The sequence below is a fragment of the Octodon degus genome, unplaced genomic scaffold (genome assembly GCF_000260255.1).
Source record: "Octodon degus isolate 3935 unplaced genomic scaffold, OctDeg1.0 scaffold00168, whole genome shotgun sequence".
Taxonomy (NCBI): Eukaryota; Metazoa; Chordata; class Mammalia; order Rodentia; family Octodontidae; genus Octodon; species Octodon degus.
The window spans coordinates 3,100,245-3,119,374 of record NW_004524744.1 but is presented as its reverse complement, the minus strand read 5'-3'; the positions used below and the strand labels follow the sequence as shown (position 1 = coordinate 3,119,374).

At 38.2% G+C, this 19,130-nt stretch overlaps 1 protein-coding gene across 3 annotated transcripts in view; it reads left to right on the top strand.

Annotated features, from left to right (window-relative positions):
* The window catches only part of Antxr2 (anthrax toxin receptor 2), a 149,804-nt gene that overhangs the window by 458 nt on the left and 130,216 nt on the right, over positions 1–19,130 (top strand). The window contains exons 1-6 of one of the 3 annotated variants that reach the window (XM_012517357.2): positions 377–832; positions 1,441–1,512; positions 3,555–3,626; positions 18,071–18,152; positions 18,604–18,711; positions 18,921–18,989. In XM_012517357.2, the coding sequence (XP_012372811.1) occupies positions 714–832; positions 1,441–1,512; positions 3,555–3,626; positions 18,071–18,152; positions 18,604–18,711; positions 18,921–18,989 (522 nt within the window). In that variant the 5' untranslated portion in view covers positions 377–713. Of the gene's footprint in view, positions 1–376; positions 833–1,440; positions 1,513–3,552; positions 3,627–12,933; positions 13,041–18,070; positions 18,153–18,603; positions 18,712–18,920; positions 18,990–19,130 lie in introns of those variants that run through there. The other 2 variants (XM_023703292.1, XM_023703293.1) reach the window with 2 other exon arrangements.

Here is a 19,130-nt window from a genome sequence, read left to right as displayed (position 1 = left end):
TTCCTTCCTTCCTTCCTTCCTTCCTTCCTTCCTTCCTTCCTTCCTTGTACCGGGGGAAAATGGGTTTCTTAGTGTGGGGGGAGAAAAAAAAAGGAAGTCCCAGGGCTCCACTCAGGAGCCCGCGCGTGTGGGGTGGGGCGAGGGTGCGTCCCTCCCTGGGGCTCCGCAGCAGCGCCAAAGGCTCTTCCAGCACAGCTGGGAGGAGGAGAGGAGGCCAGGCCTGCAGGATATGTGGGAGTGTTTAGTTTCTGGAGGACTTTTGTTTTTCTAACTCCTCTCCCCCTTCCGAAGTCTGGCAAGCGTCGGTCCACTGCAGCTCGGCACGAGCCCGGGGCTTGGACAGACCACCCGCCAGCTCGTGGGCGCACTGACACCGAGGGCGGACCGGCCGGCGCTGCGGGGCCTCTGCCCGGCGTCGGGGCCCTGAGTCCTGCGGCACCCAACCTCCTCTCTCAGAGGCCGGCCTGCGCTGCTGGAAGCTCGGGAAAAGTTTCGGAGCGCAGGGAGCCGGCTGCAGCCGGAGCGGAGGACGCTCAGCCCGGGCGGGCGGCAGGCCCGGAGCCGGAGCCCCGCGGCGGCTCGGCGGCCGAGACTCCCTTTGTCTTCCCGGGCCTCCGCCGTCCCCGCCTCCCCTCCTCGTCTGGGGCCGCGTCCGCGGATCCAGGTCTCTCAGCCGCTGGCGGTCCAGGCTGGCCGGCCGCGGTCCCGGCGCGATGGGCTGGCTGCTGCCAGGCCTGTGGCTGCTGGCGCTGAGCGGCCCCGGGGCGCTGCTGACAGCCCAGGAGCAGCCCTCGTGTCGCAGAGCCTTCGATCTCTACTTTGTGCTGGACAAGTGAGTGCGGAGGGAGGTGCGGGTCCTGCGGCGGAGACCACGGGCTGGGGGACGCGAGGCCAGGCGGGGGCTGCGGACTCGGCGCTGGCGCCCCGCCGCGCTGTCTGTGGGAGCCCGGGTAGTGGGTCTGTGTGCCCTGGAGCTAGGATGAGGTCGGGAGCGGTCCGCGGCCACTTGGCCCGGGAGGAGTGGAGTGTTCACTGCCGCAGGTCAGTGATCTGTGCTGCCCCCCGGGAAGTATTGTTTTCCCCAGGGACTCTAGAGTGGGACTCCTCCCCGGTCCCTCGGTTCTTAGGTCCTTACCCCATGTCCTGTCTGATAGGGTCCTGATCGCAGAACTTTGCCTGGAGTCAGGAAGAGCTTTGACAGACCCAATGTGGTTTGCATTTCCTGAGAGAGAGAAAGCTGACGTGTTTATTTTGAAAAAACTGGCTCCTATTCCAGCCTGTTCACAGGCACAGACCCCCCAAGGATGCGCTGACGTCTTGAACTGGGGCACCGAAGTTCCAGGGACTGCAGGAGTTCCCCATCTTTGCGGTCCTGCAGAAATGTTTGTACATCAGCCCCGTCTTCCGTTTTTCTCTGATGAGTTCTATCTCGTTTTTCAGATCCGGAAGTGTGATAAATAACTGGATTGAAATATTCAATTTTGTCAAGCAACTTACGGAGAGATTTGTGAGGTATTTTCCCCCACTTTACTTTTCTTGGCAGTGGGAAGGGTGCAGACTGCAGGGAGGGCTTCCCTTGTCCGAAACCTTTTGCAGGAGAGAAGCGCACTGAAATGTTGCACGTTAAGACCTCCAGGTGGATAGCACGCAAGCAGGAGATGTTGTCAGGACAGCTGCTGGGCCCCTGAGGGTTTCTTTCATCTGGATTCCAGAAACTTGGCTCACATTGAGGAAGCATCTTCAAATACTATTCCAAATGTCTTTTCCTTTGCAAATTTTCATCTGTTTTGACTTTCAGTTATGCTTTCTCATAATTTATCACATTAAAAACAAATTTTACCCTAATAGTATCCATAATATATTTTCCATTCCACATGATGCTTAGCTTCTAGAAGTCTTCATTTCAAGGAAAAAAAGTGTTAGAAAACTTCAAATGAACATGTGTTAATAACCAGACCCAAGAAAAGCACTTGTGTGTGTGTGTTTTAAGAAATGACTTGTGTTTACACAATGTGTGGGTGTGTGGCTGTTTTAAAATTTAACTGTTCTATATATGCAGTGAGCTTCACTAAGAAAGACTGGTTTCCTGTCCTATAAAAAGCATTACTGCTATGAAATCCAGCTTACTGTCTTATTTAGAGGTAACTAGAAATTGGTGACATCTCCTATTTAAAAATAATCCCAGGAAACTGGATTTTTTTTTTTTTTTTTTTTTGTGGCTTTTCTTTCTCAAAGACAAAATTGCCATGGGCAAATAAATGGGAGCTTATCAAGATAATGGAAAGGACATGAATAGGAACTGTATCATTAAATATTGCTTCTTTCAGTCTTGTTAGCCCAAATGTTTTCTGTAAAACAGGCTTGGATGATCAAAACATTTTGAAAGTCATGTTGCAAGTAACTTCAAACAATCTGTAGAGGCCTAGGCAATCCTTGCTTTCAGTTATTGGCAGCAGTAAAGTTATCCCTATAAAAATGTATGCCTGTCCGTGTTCAATCATCAGGCCCTGCTTAAGAAGCCAAGTACTGCACTCTCATTTCTGGACAGGGTCTGATGTAAAACTGTCTAGGAAAGAAAAATAAACAAGACCCTATATCCTTAAGTGTCAAAGCAGAACAGACAGTTGTTTATAAATTGTCTGATTTAATCCTACAGTGTACAGCAAGTGTCATGTAGTTTTGATCTAAAGCAATGGATCATTTCAGTGTAACATTTGAAGAAGTGAGATGCTTATTCACTTGGTGTGCTTGGCAAGTTAGAACTCTATCATATATCTAGTTCCCGGGCTCAAGTTTAGTTGCTGAATTAGTAGTTAAATACGTATTGTAGGATTTGAATAAGGGTTGATGACTGGAGGGAACTGTATTTTGTAGGCCTTCATTTCCTATATTGGTTTCAGATCTTGGTAATAGTTGCACAGAATGCCCAAGAGAAAAAACCACTTGGGGAGATTAGCGCCCAAAGTCTGAAAGATGTAGCTGAATGGGTGGTTATTGCAGACGGAAAATATGTTGTTTGAAACTGGGGAATGGGAAATACTTGATCAAAAAGTAATTTAGTTTCTTTCATGTTTTCATGACACTTTTTAAACATCCTTACTTCAGGATGAATTGGGTATGGATTCTCATCGTAGTTTTGGTTGTTAGGTTGACTGGCTGTTTTCCAGCCCTCAGCATGGTCAGTGGTTTTCATGCAGAAGGGACTGGTGTCCTTTAAGGGGAGGATGGAAAACAGTAAGGCCAGGAAGTGTTTTAAAAACTATGAAATAGTTTTTTTATCTGCTTAGAATTTGACTTTCCAGTTAGTCTCTTTTAAATGCAAGTCCTTGTGCATCATGGAGGAACATTTGAGTACCGGAGAAGCATTGACTAAATCCGAAATGACTTTTACAATAACGTTGCACAGTTAGTGTATCTACTTATGGAGTTTCATTGAGAGGAAGCCTGGAACATTTAGTGAGACCAATTTTAAGTGAGACTCTCTAGCTGTATGTCTGTGTTGTATCAATATATCTCTAAAAATTATTTTAACTGCCTCTTTTCTTATTTTGCAGCCCTGAAATGAGATTATCATTCATTGTGTTTTCTTCTCAAGCGTCCATTATTTTACCATTAACTGGAGACAGGTTAGTGCATTATCTTTTCACTGCAGGCTTTTAGGAGAGATGAATCTTAAAGGCTTGATTCATGTTTTCAGGGGGTAATCAGGACTCTCAGTGGAGTCAAGCGAATGCCAGACAATTCAGTTCTCTGTACTCATAGAAGGGAAAAGAGGTAAGAATTGAAAAGGGGTATATAAGCTGAAAATCAGTCATCATTCACATCCCTGGCGAATGAACAAGGAAGTTTAGGGCCGTGCCTTACTTACCTCTGACTTAGCTACCTCTAGGCTTTCCTCTTCTCTATTACTCTAAGTAGACTAAATTTTTTTTGTTTAGATATAATATGTTAATTAAATAGGAGTTTGAGGGATGATTTGGTAGGAGAAGTGTAATGCATCTATTTGGAGAATTTATTAGATTCAGCCGACATCCTGGTATTCTGGTCTTTCTCTGAGTCAAGGTCCCATGATACCGGATATATTCAACTTTATAAAGCAAACACACATATATTTATAAAGAAACGTGACAATATACAATCTCCTTAATGCTTTTAAGAGATGTGTCCTTTCTGGAGTTAGTTCCATACATAGTATTTCTGGTGATCATTTCTGTGTAATTTCCTCATATTTGGGAAGATATTCATGGCCTGTTTTTAAGAATGACTTATCTCCCTGGGATCAGATTTTTTTCCTAGATTATGCAATACATAGCCAGAAGTTCATTTCATTTTTATACCTTCATAAAAAGTATGTATACAGAAAGTATGTCAGGTTTTGCTCAATAAATTTCTATTGAAGAAATGAGTAAGTTAATATTATTTTGAAATCAAATTCTCAAATCTGTAGTTTTAGAAAAGGAGATTAATCTGCTTTGTTTTGTATTATATGTGGATTTCTGAAAAGTTACATGTGAATACAGGGGTTTTTTGATGAAAGTCAATGTAAAATGAATTTGCATAATATATTAAAGGCGCTCAAGAAAATAATTTATGATTCACTGACAACTTAGAGGAAAAAAATAGACTCTTCTCATTTCTTTGCTAAGTTTTCTTTGCCCTGGAGAAGAAATTTCTGTGCAGGTGGTAAGTCCAGGTGAGGACTCCAAACTTAACGTTAATACTTGGCAGCTTTAATTTCTCCTGTGCCCATGATGCTGTTTAAGTATCAGAGCAATACTGATTCCTTGCATCTTGTGTGCAGCAGTTTTCTCTGCCTACTATCTTATGAAAAGAAATGCTCTCCACTGCCCAGCTTAATTTCCAAAGAAACAGGTTTGGATCCAACATATCAAGAAAAAAAGAACAATTTTCATATTTATGGCATGCGTATATATGTAGAAAAGCATTTAGCATAATGTCAGACACATAAAAGGCTCTGTAATTGACAGCTACATACATTGTGCCAGGTTCTCTGCTAGGCACTTTGCATATGGGTCCTCCAGCACTTCGAGGATGAAGTATCCCAGATTGGTATTGCGTAGACAGGCATGGAAATCTATTTCCAAAGCCTTTTTCTTTTGGTAGTTGAATCCAGTGGGGGTGCTGAAATGAGTGGGAAAGAGGTGTTTTCTTCAAGAGACGTTATAATGCTGCACTTAAAAGTGACTAGACCAAGTGTACCTGAGTATGAATCCTGCCTTTCCAAGATGTTTGCTTTACAAATGGTTAAGGACAAGTTGCTTAACTTCTTTATGTTGCCATTTTTCCTGCTTCTGTAATGATGCTAGTTAATACCTACCTGATAAGATTTTTACAAGATTTGTTGAAGTTCATAATGTAAAGATTGTAGGCCAGATTGTTAGCGCATCAATATTCAGGATATAAAACATTTATTATTATTAACTATTATTATCTGGAGGTAGGGCAATACATTATTACATACATTATTTTAATCATCAGAGAAGTATGCTTACATAAAGTTAATATTATCTTGCTTTGAAAGGACTTACAAGATTTCAGAAGTAATTTTAATAATGCTACTTGCCACTTATACATACTTAGTATTCTTTCTCTTTCCAAATAGAAATGCTTTCAGTTTTAATGAATTTCAGTATTTGTGGCATGTTGAATTAGTTTGGGGTTGGTGGGAGAAAATTACTGACAAAGCCAGGATAAGTTTCGGTTTCGCCACGTAATGGTTTGGAGACTTTGTAGCAAATCATCTATTTAGTATGTAGTTTTTCTGTCTTAAAATCCAGACATAACATCTGAATGAGTGATTGAGTTCTTCCCTTTTCTAGAAAGTTACCGTGAAGATAATAAGACAATGCATAGAAAGATGCTTTGTATATTGCAGAACAGTCTCCAATAATGTAATTATTTTCTACTTATTAATTCTTTTACAAAATTTATTCATTGAAGCAGTATTTTCTCATCTCTCTATAGTCCTCTACATTTGGATATAAAATCAATTTTCTTTTATCACACAATTTTAAGTGTCTAGAAATAAAACTACATATTTTTTTTGTACTTTAGGGAAGGGCCTACAGGGTGTTCAGGGCCTTGCTACTAGACGACTCATAGTGATCCACTTGTTTACAGCCTCCCAAGAGTTGGGATTATAGGCGCATGCCACTATCCCAGTCTCAATTGCCATCTCAGCATGACCTGGGGGCGGGAACGGCACGGCAGGCCCAGGGATTGAACCCTGGTCCCTGTGCATGCTTGTAGGTGCTTTAATTCGCTGAACTATTTGGCTGGCCCACAAATTATATATTTAGAAGCCATGCCACTGTACAAATATTTTGACAACTCTAGTGGATCTTTGTTTCAAATCCTAAATGTTGGAATCCTGCATACAAACTGTCCTGATATTCTGATATCTTCTAAATAGATCTAAGTACGTGATTTGAAAAGCAAAAGTTGAACCAAGGAAAAGTACAGGAGGTTTCACAATTTTGGCTCATATTACTTATATTCTTGAGAAGTATCTTCAGAAGTAGTAATTTTGAGAAATAGTTCTTTCATGGCTCACACTGTGTTGCTGAAGGGTTTCTGTACAGAGCAAACAAGACTGGGAGGCAGGGAGTACTCAAGTAGGAACACATATTTTAAGTTTTCAGCACGATGCCTGACATTATGTAAAGACTCAGTTGATATATTAAACATGGAAAGAACTTTTTGTCATACATTTTACAGGTTCATTATTTTAAAAAGCCATGCTGTTAAATGCTTCACTTTGAAGCACTTTGTCCTCTTCTCATCCCCTCAAGAGTTTGGTTTTCCATCTCTCTGTTAGCCTATGCGTCTATGTACCTACCTACAATAACACAAAAGGAGTAATAGGATACATGTGAGCTAAGGGATATGATCACATATGTAAGGAGCTCATAATACATTATAGGTCAGAGGACAGAAAAATGCCTCATGTTGAGTCAATGTAGAAGTATCCAGTCTCTCAGTATTAGAAGGAATGGAATAAGAGCCAATTCATGGATACTTTTAGTTATTATGTTGTATACATGGGACTGGGGAATTATGCTCAGTTCTGTCTAAGTTTATTTTAATGCTTCAGTGACTTAGTTGAACTTTTGCTGGACAAGTGCGCCAGGCAGCGTGTAGAGCACTTTCTATTCATAGCCTCATTTAATCCTCTTGTCAACTCCAGGTAATAGATAATATTATCTCCACTTTACAAGATGGGGAAACTGAAGCTGAGCAAAGTAATGTAGCTTGTCAAAGGACACATAGCTCACAAGTGGCAAGCAGTAGATTAGTAAGAATGGTCTTTTAAAGTTTAAATCAGAACATAACACTCAGTGCTTCAAACAATCCAATGGATTGGAAAGGAAAGGAGTAGGTCCTACTGGTCTCAAGACCACCTGACCACCCTGTTTCATCTTTTCCTCCAACATGGCATCCTACATTTCATTCCCACTGGCCTTTTTCTCATGCCCTGAATGGACCAAAGTGCTTGCACATTAGGATTATTGCTGTTCCTCTGTCCTTGTCTTCCCCTGGCTAGCACATTCCGGCTATAGCTCATCTCACATGTCACCTCTTCTTAAAAGCTTTTCCTGGCTTCCAAATGTGAAGCAAACCACTCTTCTTCTCCCATATTTCTCACACAACTCTATTTTGTTATCACTTTTTGAAATTGATCTGTTAATTAATCAATTTATTTGTTTCTCCATGGCCCTAGAGTAAATACTGACATAGCCCAACACCTAAAAGAGAGCTGGGTGCATGGTAAAAGCTCAGTAGATACCTGCTGAATGAATGATTGAGTTCTTCCAGCTCTAGAATTTGCATTATTGTGATCACAGAGTCTATGTTTGTAATTAAGCCACATGGTAAATGGTGACTTGTATTTGTTGTTTTTCTCACTCCTACCCTTTTGTGTCAGTTGTAAACATTTCTACTTTCCTTTCCAGTATATGTACTTGCCTATGAATTAGAAAATATTATAATTGCTAAACCCAGACCCAGACTCTATTTAGGAACAATAGTTCTTAAGTGAACTTTCAGGAAATTACAGGGAAGAAATTTATTTATTATTTATTTATTATTTCATTTTTTATGTATTTAGTGCAGATTCTACAGGGTCTTACTATGTAGATCAGACTAATAGTGATCCTCTTGTTTTCAGCCTCCCAAGTGTGGGGATTATAGGCACACACCACCATGCCCAGTCTCAGGAAATTTAAGCTATATATATATATATTTGTGTTCATTTGAAAGATATTTTTTTCTAATGCCTTAAAATTACTTGTGGGAAAATAGTCTTTTATACACTGTTGTTATCTTATAAATTGACGTATCCTTGTAGAAGAAAATTTGTGAATGTCTATAAAAATCTGGAAAGTTTTACTCAGGAGTATGTCCTATTGAAATACTAGCATCAGCTTGCCAGAACAGGGCATATTAACAGAAGTAGACACTGCAGCACTGCTCAGAATAGTGAAAAACTATAGTCATTTAGATGCTTACCAGTTGATGATACCACAATAAAATTAGAATCTCTGCATAGAAAGGGATACTGTGTAGTCATTCAAAAACTGGAAAATTTATGTGTGCTGACATAAAAGTATATACAATATATTTAGTAAGAAAAAGCAAGTAGCAGGACACAGTGTGATTTTGTTTTTGTAAAATACAAACAAAACAAAATCCTTAGTTGTTTATATGGTGTTTGTGTTTATGATCAAGAATGCTTACAAAGAAGGCTGAAAGACAAACAGTAAGCTGCTAACGGTGATGTTGTCATAGGCATGAGATTCAATATGGGCAGAGCTTTCATAGTTTAAGGCTTGGGTTTTTTTTTCTTTTTTTCCCCAGTGATGCTAGAGGTTGAACACTGGGTCTCCCACAAGGATGCTACCAATGTAGTTTAATTCCTAGTCTCCTAGTTTGTATGTATGTTGTTTTATTTTACTTAAGTAAGAGTTTGTAAAGACCTTAAACAAATTCTTAAATTGAAAAGAAGTATTTTTGACCTATTCTATAGCCACAGACTGCTAGGTTGGCAAAAGAGTAGAGCACAAGTGTTGAAAAGAAAAAGGATTAAGGAACGCAGCATGTGAGGCTGTCACTTCAGGAGTCCTGAAAGGCTTTGCGTTCGAATCCACAGAACAGCACTGGACCTTGAGTCAAATGGACATAGGGGCTGCATACTATCTGTGTGAACTTGTGTAAGTTACTTAATCCCTGAGCCGGTTCCTGGTTTGAGTAAAAGGAGCTGATCACTCTCCCCAGGTTGCCAGGGTGAAGGTGCTGAATGCACACAATGTGTGAAGAGGCCATGCAGCACGAACTGCAGACATCTGTGACTTTCTTGGTTTCTGTCACCTGTGTTTAATTTCCTCCTTTTCAAAAGTTCATATTTGTAATTTTTCCAGTTCTTTTATTCTGTTTCTTTTTATGCTGTATTGATGATTAGGTAGGAAGGAGACCGAGGAGGTTTTCAGTACATGCCATCTCATAGTTTCAATCAGAGTGTGCCAGTGTGCTAACAGAGGCTTAAAGAAGCCAGCAGAACTTACAGCAGTACAGCTCAACGGTTGAAGCAAGGATTCCCACCCTGAGTCATTGTGCTTAATGATTCAGAGTTCCTGCTTACTCACCTGCAGTTTTCACATTAATCAGAATTTGTCATAATTCATGGTCTTGCTCTACATTTACTCTAGTTTTCGAAACCAGTGACAGTGGCTATAGTTGGGTTAGGGAGAAAAATCAATTAGGGAATTCATCCTATTTAAAAAAGTATTCTTCAGCCACAAAAGTATTCTTGTGCCAAACCCCAGAGGCCTGGGCATGACCATAGCTCAGATTTTAGTGATGGATATGTTAATAGTTACTTTCAGTGAAGTCTCACAATTGCTTTATGAGTTTGTTTTAGAAAATTACTATTAAGTCAGTGTTACTTATTCCTGGGAGACAGACGTGGCAGGCAGATGTGGTAAAATGTAAGAATCAGGGTTAATGTCTCATTAAAGTAATGGGATATGGAGTAAGAGCACGTGAAGTGCAGCAGGTGGGAGACCTGGTAAGTGTTGCGCTGAGTGCTAGGAAAGAACGCTGAGTTACAGAAAAGTTATTGAAGCTGCAGAGCACTTTGTGAGTAGATGTTTTCTAGACTGAGGACCACCACCTTGGAGAACTTTCCAAATTAAGGAAACTTCTTGGCCCTCAACTTCCTGCAGTCAGCCAGTAGTTAAAAGATGTGAACTATTCTGTGCCAGGAAAGTTGACTCAGAGAAGAGAGTCAAAGCATAGAGGGTGGACCAAGGAGCCACAAAGGCATATTCCTTACAACTAGAGGCTGGGCTTCAGGTTGGGAATGCAGGTAGTGCTGACACCTGATACTTCAGCTTCCCACTTTTGTTTTTATTACTCAGTGAAGCATCCAAAAGCAACCCCACACTTAAGTGGCTTAGACAGCAATAATTTTATTTTCTCTCACAATTTTGTGGCAGACAGGGCTCAGCCAGCAGGTTTCCATGCCCCATGTGCTATTACCTAGTGCTCAGTCTCAGAGGATGGCTGTTGGTTTCAGGAACTCTGTGAGGTCTGTTACAGGGGGCACATTGAGCTCTTCCTTGTGACCTGCACGGGTGACTCACACATCTCCTGCTAACATGGTGCCTGGGATCTGAGAAGTAGAGTCTCCTGTGCTCTTGAGGTTTGGAGTCAAAAGTTCAAAAACATTACTTCTATCCTCTCCTCTTCTAGTGCCAACCAGTAATGGGGACTAAGCCAGATTCAAAGCCAAGAGATGGTAGGAGAATAGACACATTATAGTAGGAAAGAATTTATAGAAATTGTACCTGTAAATTATCTACCATAGTTATGTGAAAAGTATTAATAAGACTAAAAGGAAATCTCTTTATGAATTAAATAGATCAGATTAGAGTAAAGACAGGTAATCCAAAATTTAAAATAAATTTGAGAATTTCTCTTTCAATCAAGTACCTCATCTCAACAAAGTTTGAGTGACAGATGTGTTTTATTTACTAATTTCTTCCTCCTGTTTCTTTTATAGAAAATAATATCCATTTCTTAATAATTTTAATAATGATAATACACTCTTCTTTACTTTTATTTTAAGGCTACCACTGTTTTTGCTTGAGTAAGATTAGAATAGATCAGTACATTTCCTTTCTCCTACCTGGGCTTTCCTTTTCTCTATCTAAATGCTTTGTTAAACAACTTTCAAGGATTTGTGAATTAAAAAAGTGTAGAAATACTTAACTAGCACCAGATAAACACAGAAAGTTTTACCAGAGATGATGATGGTTTCCTTAGATAATTTAAAATTTGTAGTATAAAGAGACATATTTTGAAATTATTTATATTAGACTATTTGTTGTAGAGCTGTACTATGCTCTGTAGTTTGACCTGAAGTTTTAAAATCTTATGAATTTTCTGAAGGAATAATAAATAGATAATTTTCAAATAAGATGTGCAAACTGACTAAACTGATAGATAATTCATAATTAAGTTCTTTTTTTAGTGGAATAAGAAGCAAGATTGCAGTGCCTAGACACCAACAGCAATGATTGTTGCATGCTTATGTGAAAGGCAGTCTTGTAATATGTCCTTAAATTTTTATAATGACTTTACTATACAAGTCCTATCATTATCCCAGTTTTGCATATGAGGAGAATGAAGGATCAGGGAGACTACATAATTTGCTCAAAGTCAGAAGACTAATGACCTTTGCAACAAAACACAGTTCAGGTCCTCTGTCCTATATGCTGTGTTTGTTGTTCAAGGCAGAATAGAAAAATGAAAGAATTGAGGATCACGTAAGAGATGTCCTCAGCCTTTCTACAATGGACCATTTGACAAAAAATAATACCTATTAATATTCATTTTGTACCTAACACTTTCTGTAAGGGCACTCAATTGGTTTCCATGATGACATGTGGACTTGGTGTTCATATTTTCTTTCCTGGCATATGAGGCAGTTGAAGAATGCAAATGTTAAAGGACCTGGCAGGGTGACATGTCTGAGAAGTGGAGGAAGTGGACTTCGAGGCCAAACAGTTTGGCCACAGGGCCTGGGACCTACCACTGTGCTGTCCTGTCTTCTTAAATCCAGTCTGCCTCCATCTATCAGTTTTTTAGAAGAGCAGCACAGCAGCCTAAAGGAGAAATAAAAAGGAAGATGGCATGCTGCCCCTTGTGCAGACACTCACAACCTTCGGAATGCTCAAATATACCAAAGGACATAATGTTGTAAATATCATAGTGAATATTTAATAAAGAGCTATTGAATTCATTTTTTGAGGCAGGCATTGTTATTTGCCTTTCAGGGCTACAGGAACTGAGCTCAGGGAAATTAAGTAGATTATTCTGGTTATGCAGTGCAATATTTGCAGAAGAGACTTCCAGCTCAACTCTAATTTGCTTTAATCCCTGAGTCTTCCTACTTCATTGTCTGGTTTTCCATGTGCAGTTGTCCCTCAGTATCTGCTATAGAACCACCTGAAGCTATACAAAATCTGTGTGTGTGCAAATTCCTGACATAAGCAGCACAGTATTTCCATAAATCTATGTGTGTCATCCTATGTACTTTAAAGTATAAGTTTGCAGTTCAAACCATCTCTAGAGTACTTACAATACTAATACCATATAAGTGCATGTGAGTGTTGTTATACCATTATTTAAGGTGTAATGACAAAAAGTATGCACATGTTCCATAAAGCTGCATGTATTCTTTTCATATTTCAACTTGCAGTTGGCTGAAGCTGCCGATGTGCTACCTGGCGCTATGGAGGGCTGCTTCTAACTACTTTCCAAGTTCTCTCTCCTTTGCCAGAATTTTAATGTAATGCTTTCTTTTCCTCTTCTTCTTTCCTTTCCCACCTCCTTTGATCTCTACATAAAAAGTTGACGCTCATTTGCTGTACCAGCTCTGCTTGGAATCAGGAAGAAAGTAAGCTGGATGAACAGTGTCATGCTAACAGAGGAATGGCTAAGATCCGCAATGGCGAGAGGTGACTACAATTTAGTGCTTACCATGTGTTGTTCATCTTCAGTGGCCCAGAGGGAGGTATTCTTATAGATGCAGAAAGAGGGTTTGTCTTGGAACTAATCTGTGTTCTATCAAACTATGCTCACCTCCATCAATGCCTTCTCAGAAATTGTGTTTATAGTTTAAGAAATTATTAAATTTTCCCCAGATCCCTTGAATAGACTGAAAGGCAAAACAGGTAAGGGAAAAGACATTCCAACAACATGGGAAACTTTTTTTATATTAGCTTTGATCAGGGGTCCTTAATCTTGTATGAAATCAGAATTTTCTGGGGAGACTTTCTTTCCACTCTCTCTCTCTTTTCTTTACCTTCTCAAAAGAGAAATTTGAGAGATACTAACAGTTGAATGTTTCACAGATTACAAAAATTGTGTCAGTGTGTGATTGCTCCCTCTCTCCTCTTTTCCTTCCTTCTTTGCTGGTCTTTTCTTTTTCCAGTTGATTACAGAGTTTGGTCATTTACTTTTTCATTTAAAAAACAGAGTTTTAACAAAATATTTCATTTGTTTAATCTTGTCTCTTTCCAAAAACTTCTGTGAAGTTGCATAGAACATAATAATGTTGCAGAAAATTAATAAAAAGTAAAGAAAAAGTTAGGATCCTGGGAAAGAGCAGGAACCCATTTGATGAGTATTAGAACCCAACAGAATTTTGTGACCCAGAAAGTAATTTACTGTGGGCTTCCCGTAGTCAGGACAAGAAAAGTGCACTTTATTGTAAACAGCAAAAAGAGGAAGTATAAAGCAATACCAAGAGATGACAAAGATACTTCTACTGCGAACCTTGCAGAGGATGTTGCGTGACAGCACCCTTGCCAACTGCTTCACAACAAATAGTGAAGTGGTTTCAATATTACTACCTCTGGTAGTTGAAGATATAGTGCTAAAGTGGAACTCTGTGAAGCTGATCCTCTACGATGACGTTGGGTTTGGGTTTGTTTCTATAACAACCCTTTCTTGTCATCTTTTCTCCCTCCCCTTTCCCTTCCCCCACCTTGTCTTTCTGTTTATTAATTGAGAGGCTTAGAATTTATTTTCAGTTGCTTAGGATCCTTTGAAGGCCTAAGATCCACCCTATCTTGTTTTGAGTTCCATTATCCAGTGTCACTTATTAACAGAGAATGGGCTGGTGGCTTGAGTAGTGACCCAGGGAGGAGTCCAGTGCAGGGCTGTGTTGGACTGCTACTGGGCATCCACATGCTGATGCTACCGGCTATGGGTGAGAAACACTGGCCTGTGACTGTGCAGCTGCAAAAGTAATAATGGATTCTGTTGGACTCTGGTGGTGGCTGGTGTGAGTGTGGATGGAAAACAGGAAGTGCTCTGTCTCTTCCATTGGAGTAAAGGAGCAGAGTTCGGCTTTTCCCAGACTCAGTCTAACCTTTGGCAAGGTTCTTCCCCTCCGAATCCTCTGTGGGTACTGTCCCATCCTAACAGCATGTGAGGCACTGCTCTGAACTTTGTGGAGAAGGCTGTTTTAACCATGCAAACTATGTTTGCCTAAGCTTGTATTTATTTATTTATTTTTTTGCGGCACCAGGGATTGAACTCAGGACCCTAGGCTTGCCAGGCAAGCACTTGTCTTACTGAGCTATGTCCCTGGCCCTTAGCTTGTATTTAAAAAAAAAAATTAAAGAGAAAAAAACCAATAAAAATAATGATACAGAATCTCAAATAAGATAATAGTAAACTAACAATGGTTATTATATTGCATAATGTTATCTTCAAAGTAGCTTCTTATAAGATATACAAAATTGATTGAACAACATAAGCGCAAATTATTGCTTTCAATAAACCAATAAAAATTAGTAGTAGAATTATCCTAGCTATCTTGTATATGTGTATATAAATATATTTTTTCTTTCGCTTTCCTTCCTTTCTATTTCCCCCATCCTTGGTTTTTTTTTTCCCTTTTGAGTAATTTTTTCCTTTACACATGGGATTTATTTCACTCATGAGTATGGTCTCTAGTTATATTCATTTACCTATAGCTGAGTAGTACTCTATTTATTAAAAATACCACACCTTTTTTTTTCCATTCCTCTGTTGATGGGCATGTGAGTTGTTTCCAAATTTTGCTATTATATATTGTGCTATTACACATGGGTGTACATATATCATTATGGAATGCTGCTAATTCTTCTGGGAAAATACCCACAAGGGGAAAAGGGGTCAAATGGAACCTCAAATCCTACTTTTTAAGGAGTTTCTACACTGATTTACATAGTGGTTGTGCCAGCCCACACTCCTACAAACAGTGGACAAGGGTTCCTTTGCCCCATAGTACTGCCAGTATTTGTTATTGGTTGCCTTCTTCATGATAGCCATTATTCCTGGAGTGTAATCTCAGTGTTGTTTTAATTTGTGTCTCTCAAATGACTAATGATGCTGAACACTTTTTCATGTATTTATTTGTTATTTGTATTTTTTCATTGGAGAAGTGTGTGTTCAACTCAGATGCCCATTTTTGCATTGGGTCTTTGAATTTTGGGGTCCTCAGTTTTTACAGTTCTTCATATGTTCTAGATAGAAGTCCTTTGTCTGAGGGACAGTTGGCTAAAATATTTTTCCAATCTGTGGATTTGTTTTCACTTTGTTGATTTCTTTTGATGTACAAAAACTTTTTAATAAGTGTTGATTCTTTGAAGTACTTCTTGTGCAATTTGTATAAAAATACCGCATCATGAAATCTCTGCCTATCCCTATGTTTTCAAGATTTCCACCTATTTTCTTATCCAGTAGATTTAGTGTTTCTGTTTTAATATTTAAATCTTGGATCCATCTTGATGTAGTTTAGTGCATGGTGATAGACATGGGCCTAGTTTTAGTCTTCAGCATGTGGAAAGCTAGTTTTTCCAGCCACATTGCAATTTATTAAAGAGGATATCTTTCTTCCAGTGAACATGTTTGAAACTTCTGTCACAAAAAGTTGGTTGAGTGTGTTTGTAGTTGTTTCTACATCTTCTAATCTATTCCACTGATTCTTATTTTTTTTTCCATTAACTTGTTGATTTTATCACAGTAGCTTTGTAGTATAGTTTCAAGTCAGGGACTGTGATGCCCCCTGACTTGCATTTGTTGCCAAGGATTGCTTTTGCTATTCTAGGTCTCCTCTTGTTCCAGATGAACTTTCCTGGTGTTCTTGATAGATTTATGAGGTATGCCAATGGTATTTTGATAGGGATTGCAAACTGTGTAAAAGTTTTGGGGAAATGGTAATTTTTCACAATGTTGATTTTTCCTATCCAGGAGCAAAGAATAGCTATCCATTTCTGAAATCCTCTTTGATTTCCTTTTTCAAAGTACTGTAATTTTTAATGTATAGATCTTTTCTTTCCTTTGTTACATTGATTTCTAAGCTTGCTTTCTTTCTTTCTTTCTTTCTTTCTTTCTTTCTTTCTTTCTTTCTTTCTTTCTTTTTTGTATTTTAGGAAAGGGTCTACAGGGTGTCCAGGGTAAGACAAAATCAGTTTCAAGTTGTTTCCATAGATATCAAGCATAAAATATTTAGATAAAACAAGTTTATAAGTTATATAATATACTCCATCACCTGTGTAATTATGGTGTTTTCTATTGTCGATTAAAAATTTAATTGAGCATTTATTTTGAAGAATAAATTATAGTAAACGTAGAGCAAGGGCCTGTATCATACATAAGAGACTTGGTTATAATAGCTCATTATAACCTTCCATTTTAGTTAAGAGGTAAAAACATAAAATAAGTTTGTTAAATCATAGTAGAAATTAAAACTACATATAGTTAGAATACATCATATGTATAAATAAAAAGCAAAATAGAAGGGAGATAAATAGGAATTAGGGAGAAGTTCAGGTACTATATTTTTCCAAATTACATCTTATTTGGATGTAATTATTGATTTCAAAATTATTTAGTATATATGCTAATTTGTTTCATTTATATTACTATTTTATCTCAGATTTTGTTGAAATTAAAGTTTTGCATTATTATCTTTTTCTTTTATTTCAAAATCTTTTTGGATTATGTTTTGTACTCTACGCAACTACTTTGAAGATACTGTTACTCAGTATATTAAATGATGTCATTCTTGTGTCATTTTGCTATGAAATTGTGCATTATTTTTCATAGAATAAAAAATAAAGAAGAGAAAAGGGAATGTAATAAATTCAAAAAATGGTTTAAGGGGCCAGGTAGATGGCTCAGTAGAATAAGCACCTCTCTGGTAAGCGCAAGGGACTGAGTTCAAGCCCCGGTTCTGCCAAAAGAAAATGGTTTAAAGCAGGTAAATTTTTAAACTATATTTTGAAAGGGAAATTGAAGGATTAATAATGATTGAATTGTGGAGAAAGGTCAAGCTTGTAACTTGGAGGTTGTTTTGTGTCTTCTAGAAACTTTTTGAGATGGAGAACCAGATACAAACTTTCATTGTGATACTAAAGCATAATTAAGAAGTTACTTTTAAAACACATAGGAGACCATAGCAAATGGTTCATTTATTCCCAATACTTAAAACACACTCTTACACATTATATTTTTACTTTTTTTATGTGTTGTAGCATACTCAGGCACATTTCCCTAAGTCAGTTTAAATAATTGCTTTCAGAATTTGTATATAATAAACTTTCTCACTTTTAGGGAGGTGGGTGAGTATTTGAATAATAGTTTAATACTGAGCTACTCAATTCTTGCATTTTTGTGGACAGGAGAAAATGTTTCACTCCTTAACATCTAATCATACAAATATCATTAAAGATTTTTTTCTCAGCTCAAAGTTCCTGAAATCTACTTAGATTTTAAGACATTTTTAGTATTGTTACTTTCTGATAGAATACAGGATTATTTGATAATTATTAAATGACAAACTAGGTGAGACTTCCTACTTTCCAGGCCCATACCCTATTCTCTATTTTTTACTGAAGGAGCTATAATTGCAATATTTTCATGTTCTCTGACAAGTATTTATTATGGTCTTTCATTTTCCTTATGTTTAATATTGTAATATGTTATTTTTCAGAGGCAAAATCCAGAAAGGTCTGGATGATCTAAAGAGTGTTATTCCAGCAGGAGATACATATATCCATGAAGGAATAAAGCTCGTAAGTTGTTTTACATTTTTAAGTGTAGAAGAAGATGCTTTGTAATTTTTAATGAAATATAATTCTTTAACAATGCTCAAATCCCATTAAATTTTTATTTTTACAAATTTTTAAATGCTTTTTGTTATTCTGGGGATGAGACTAATAGAAAACATTATTCACTGTGGTGATAAGAAATCTTTGGGTGAATGTTGTCACTTAAATTTCCCATCTTTCCCTGTCATTATATTTGTATTACTCAACCATAACTTCATACCATTTAAACCTATTAACAACTACTTTATTATCTGAATACATACACACTTCAAACAAAATGGCTAGCCAAAAATACCTTTTTCTAAGAGTCAGTAATATTTTCGTTTTGTCAGACTGAAAATTCAGTTTGATGCAGCATGCTGGTTAAAAGTTAAAATTAAATTGTAAGTTGGATAATTATTCTTCATTTTTTTAGGCGAATGATCAAATTCAGAAAGCAGGAGGCTCAAAAACCTCCAGTATCATAATTGCTCTGACAGATGGTAAGTTGGACGGTCTGGTGCCATCATATGCAGAGAAAGAGGTGAGTGTTGTATGGAAACGTCTTTATATTCCACTAGTATGCTTTGCTGTACATCTCAGCCTATGTAGCATGATATTTGAATAATCCTCTCCTCTTGTCTCCTCTCTCCTCCCCTCCCCTTCCCTCTGCTTCTCTGTTCCTTTCTCTGTCGTTCCCTCCCTCTCTCCTTCTCCTTCTCTTTCTTTGTATTGTTCTCTGTTTCTCTGTAGGCAAAGTTATCCAGGTCACTTGGGGCTAATGTTTACTGTGTTGGTGTCCTTGATTTTGAACAAGCTCAGGTGAGTTACAATAGATCTGTAAACTATAGCTCATATAATTGTCTTAAGGGTTGTTTAACAAATTCTTTCCATTAATGACTTCTTATAAAGATTTTCTATCAAAATTGTTTATTTCTTGAGTACCCTATTAACAATATCAGA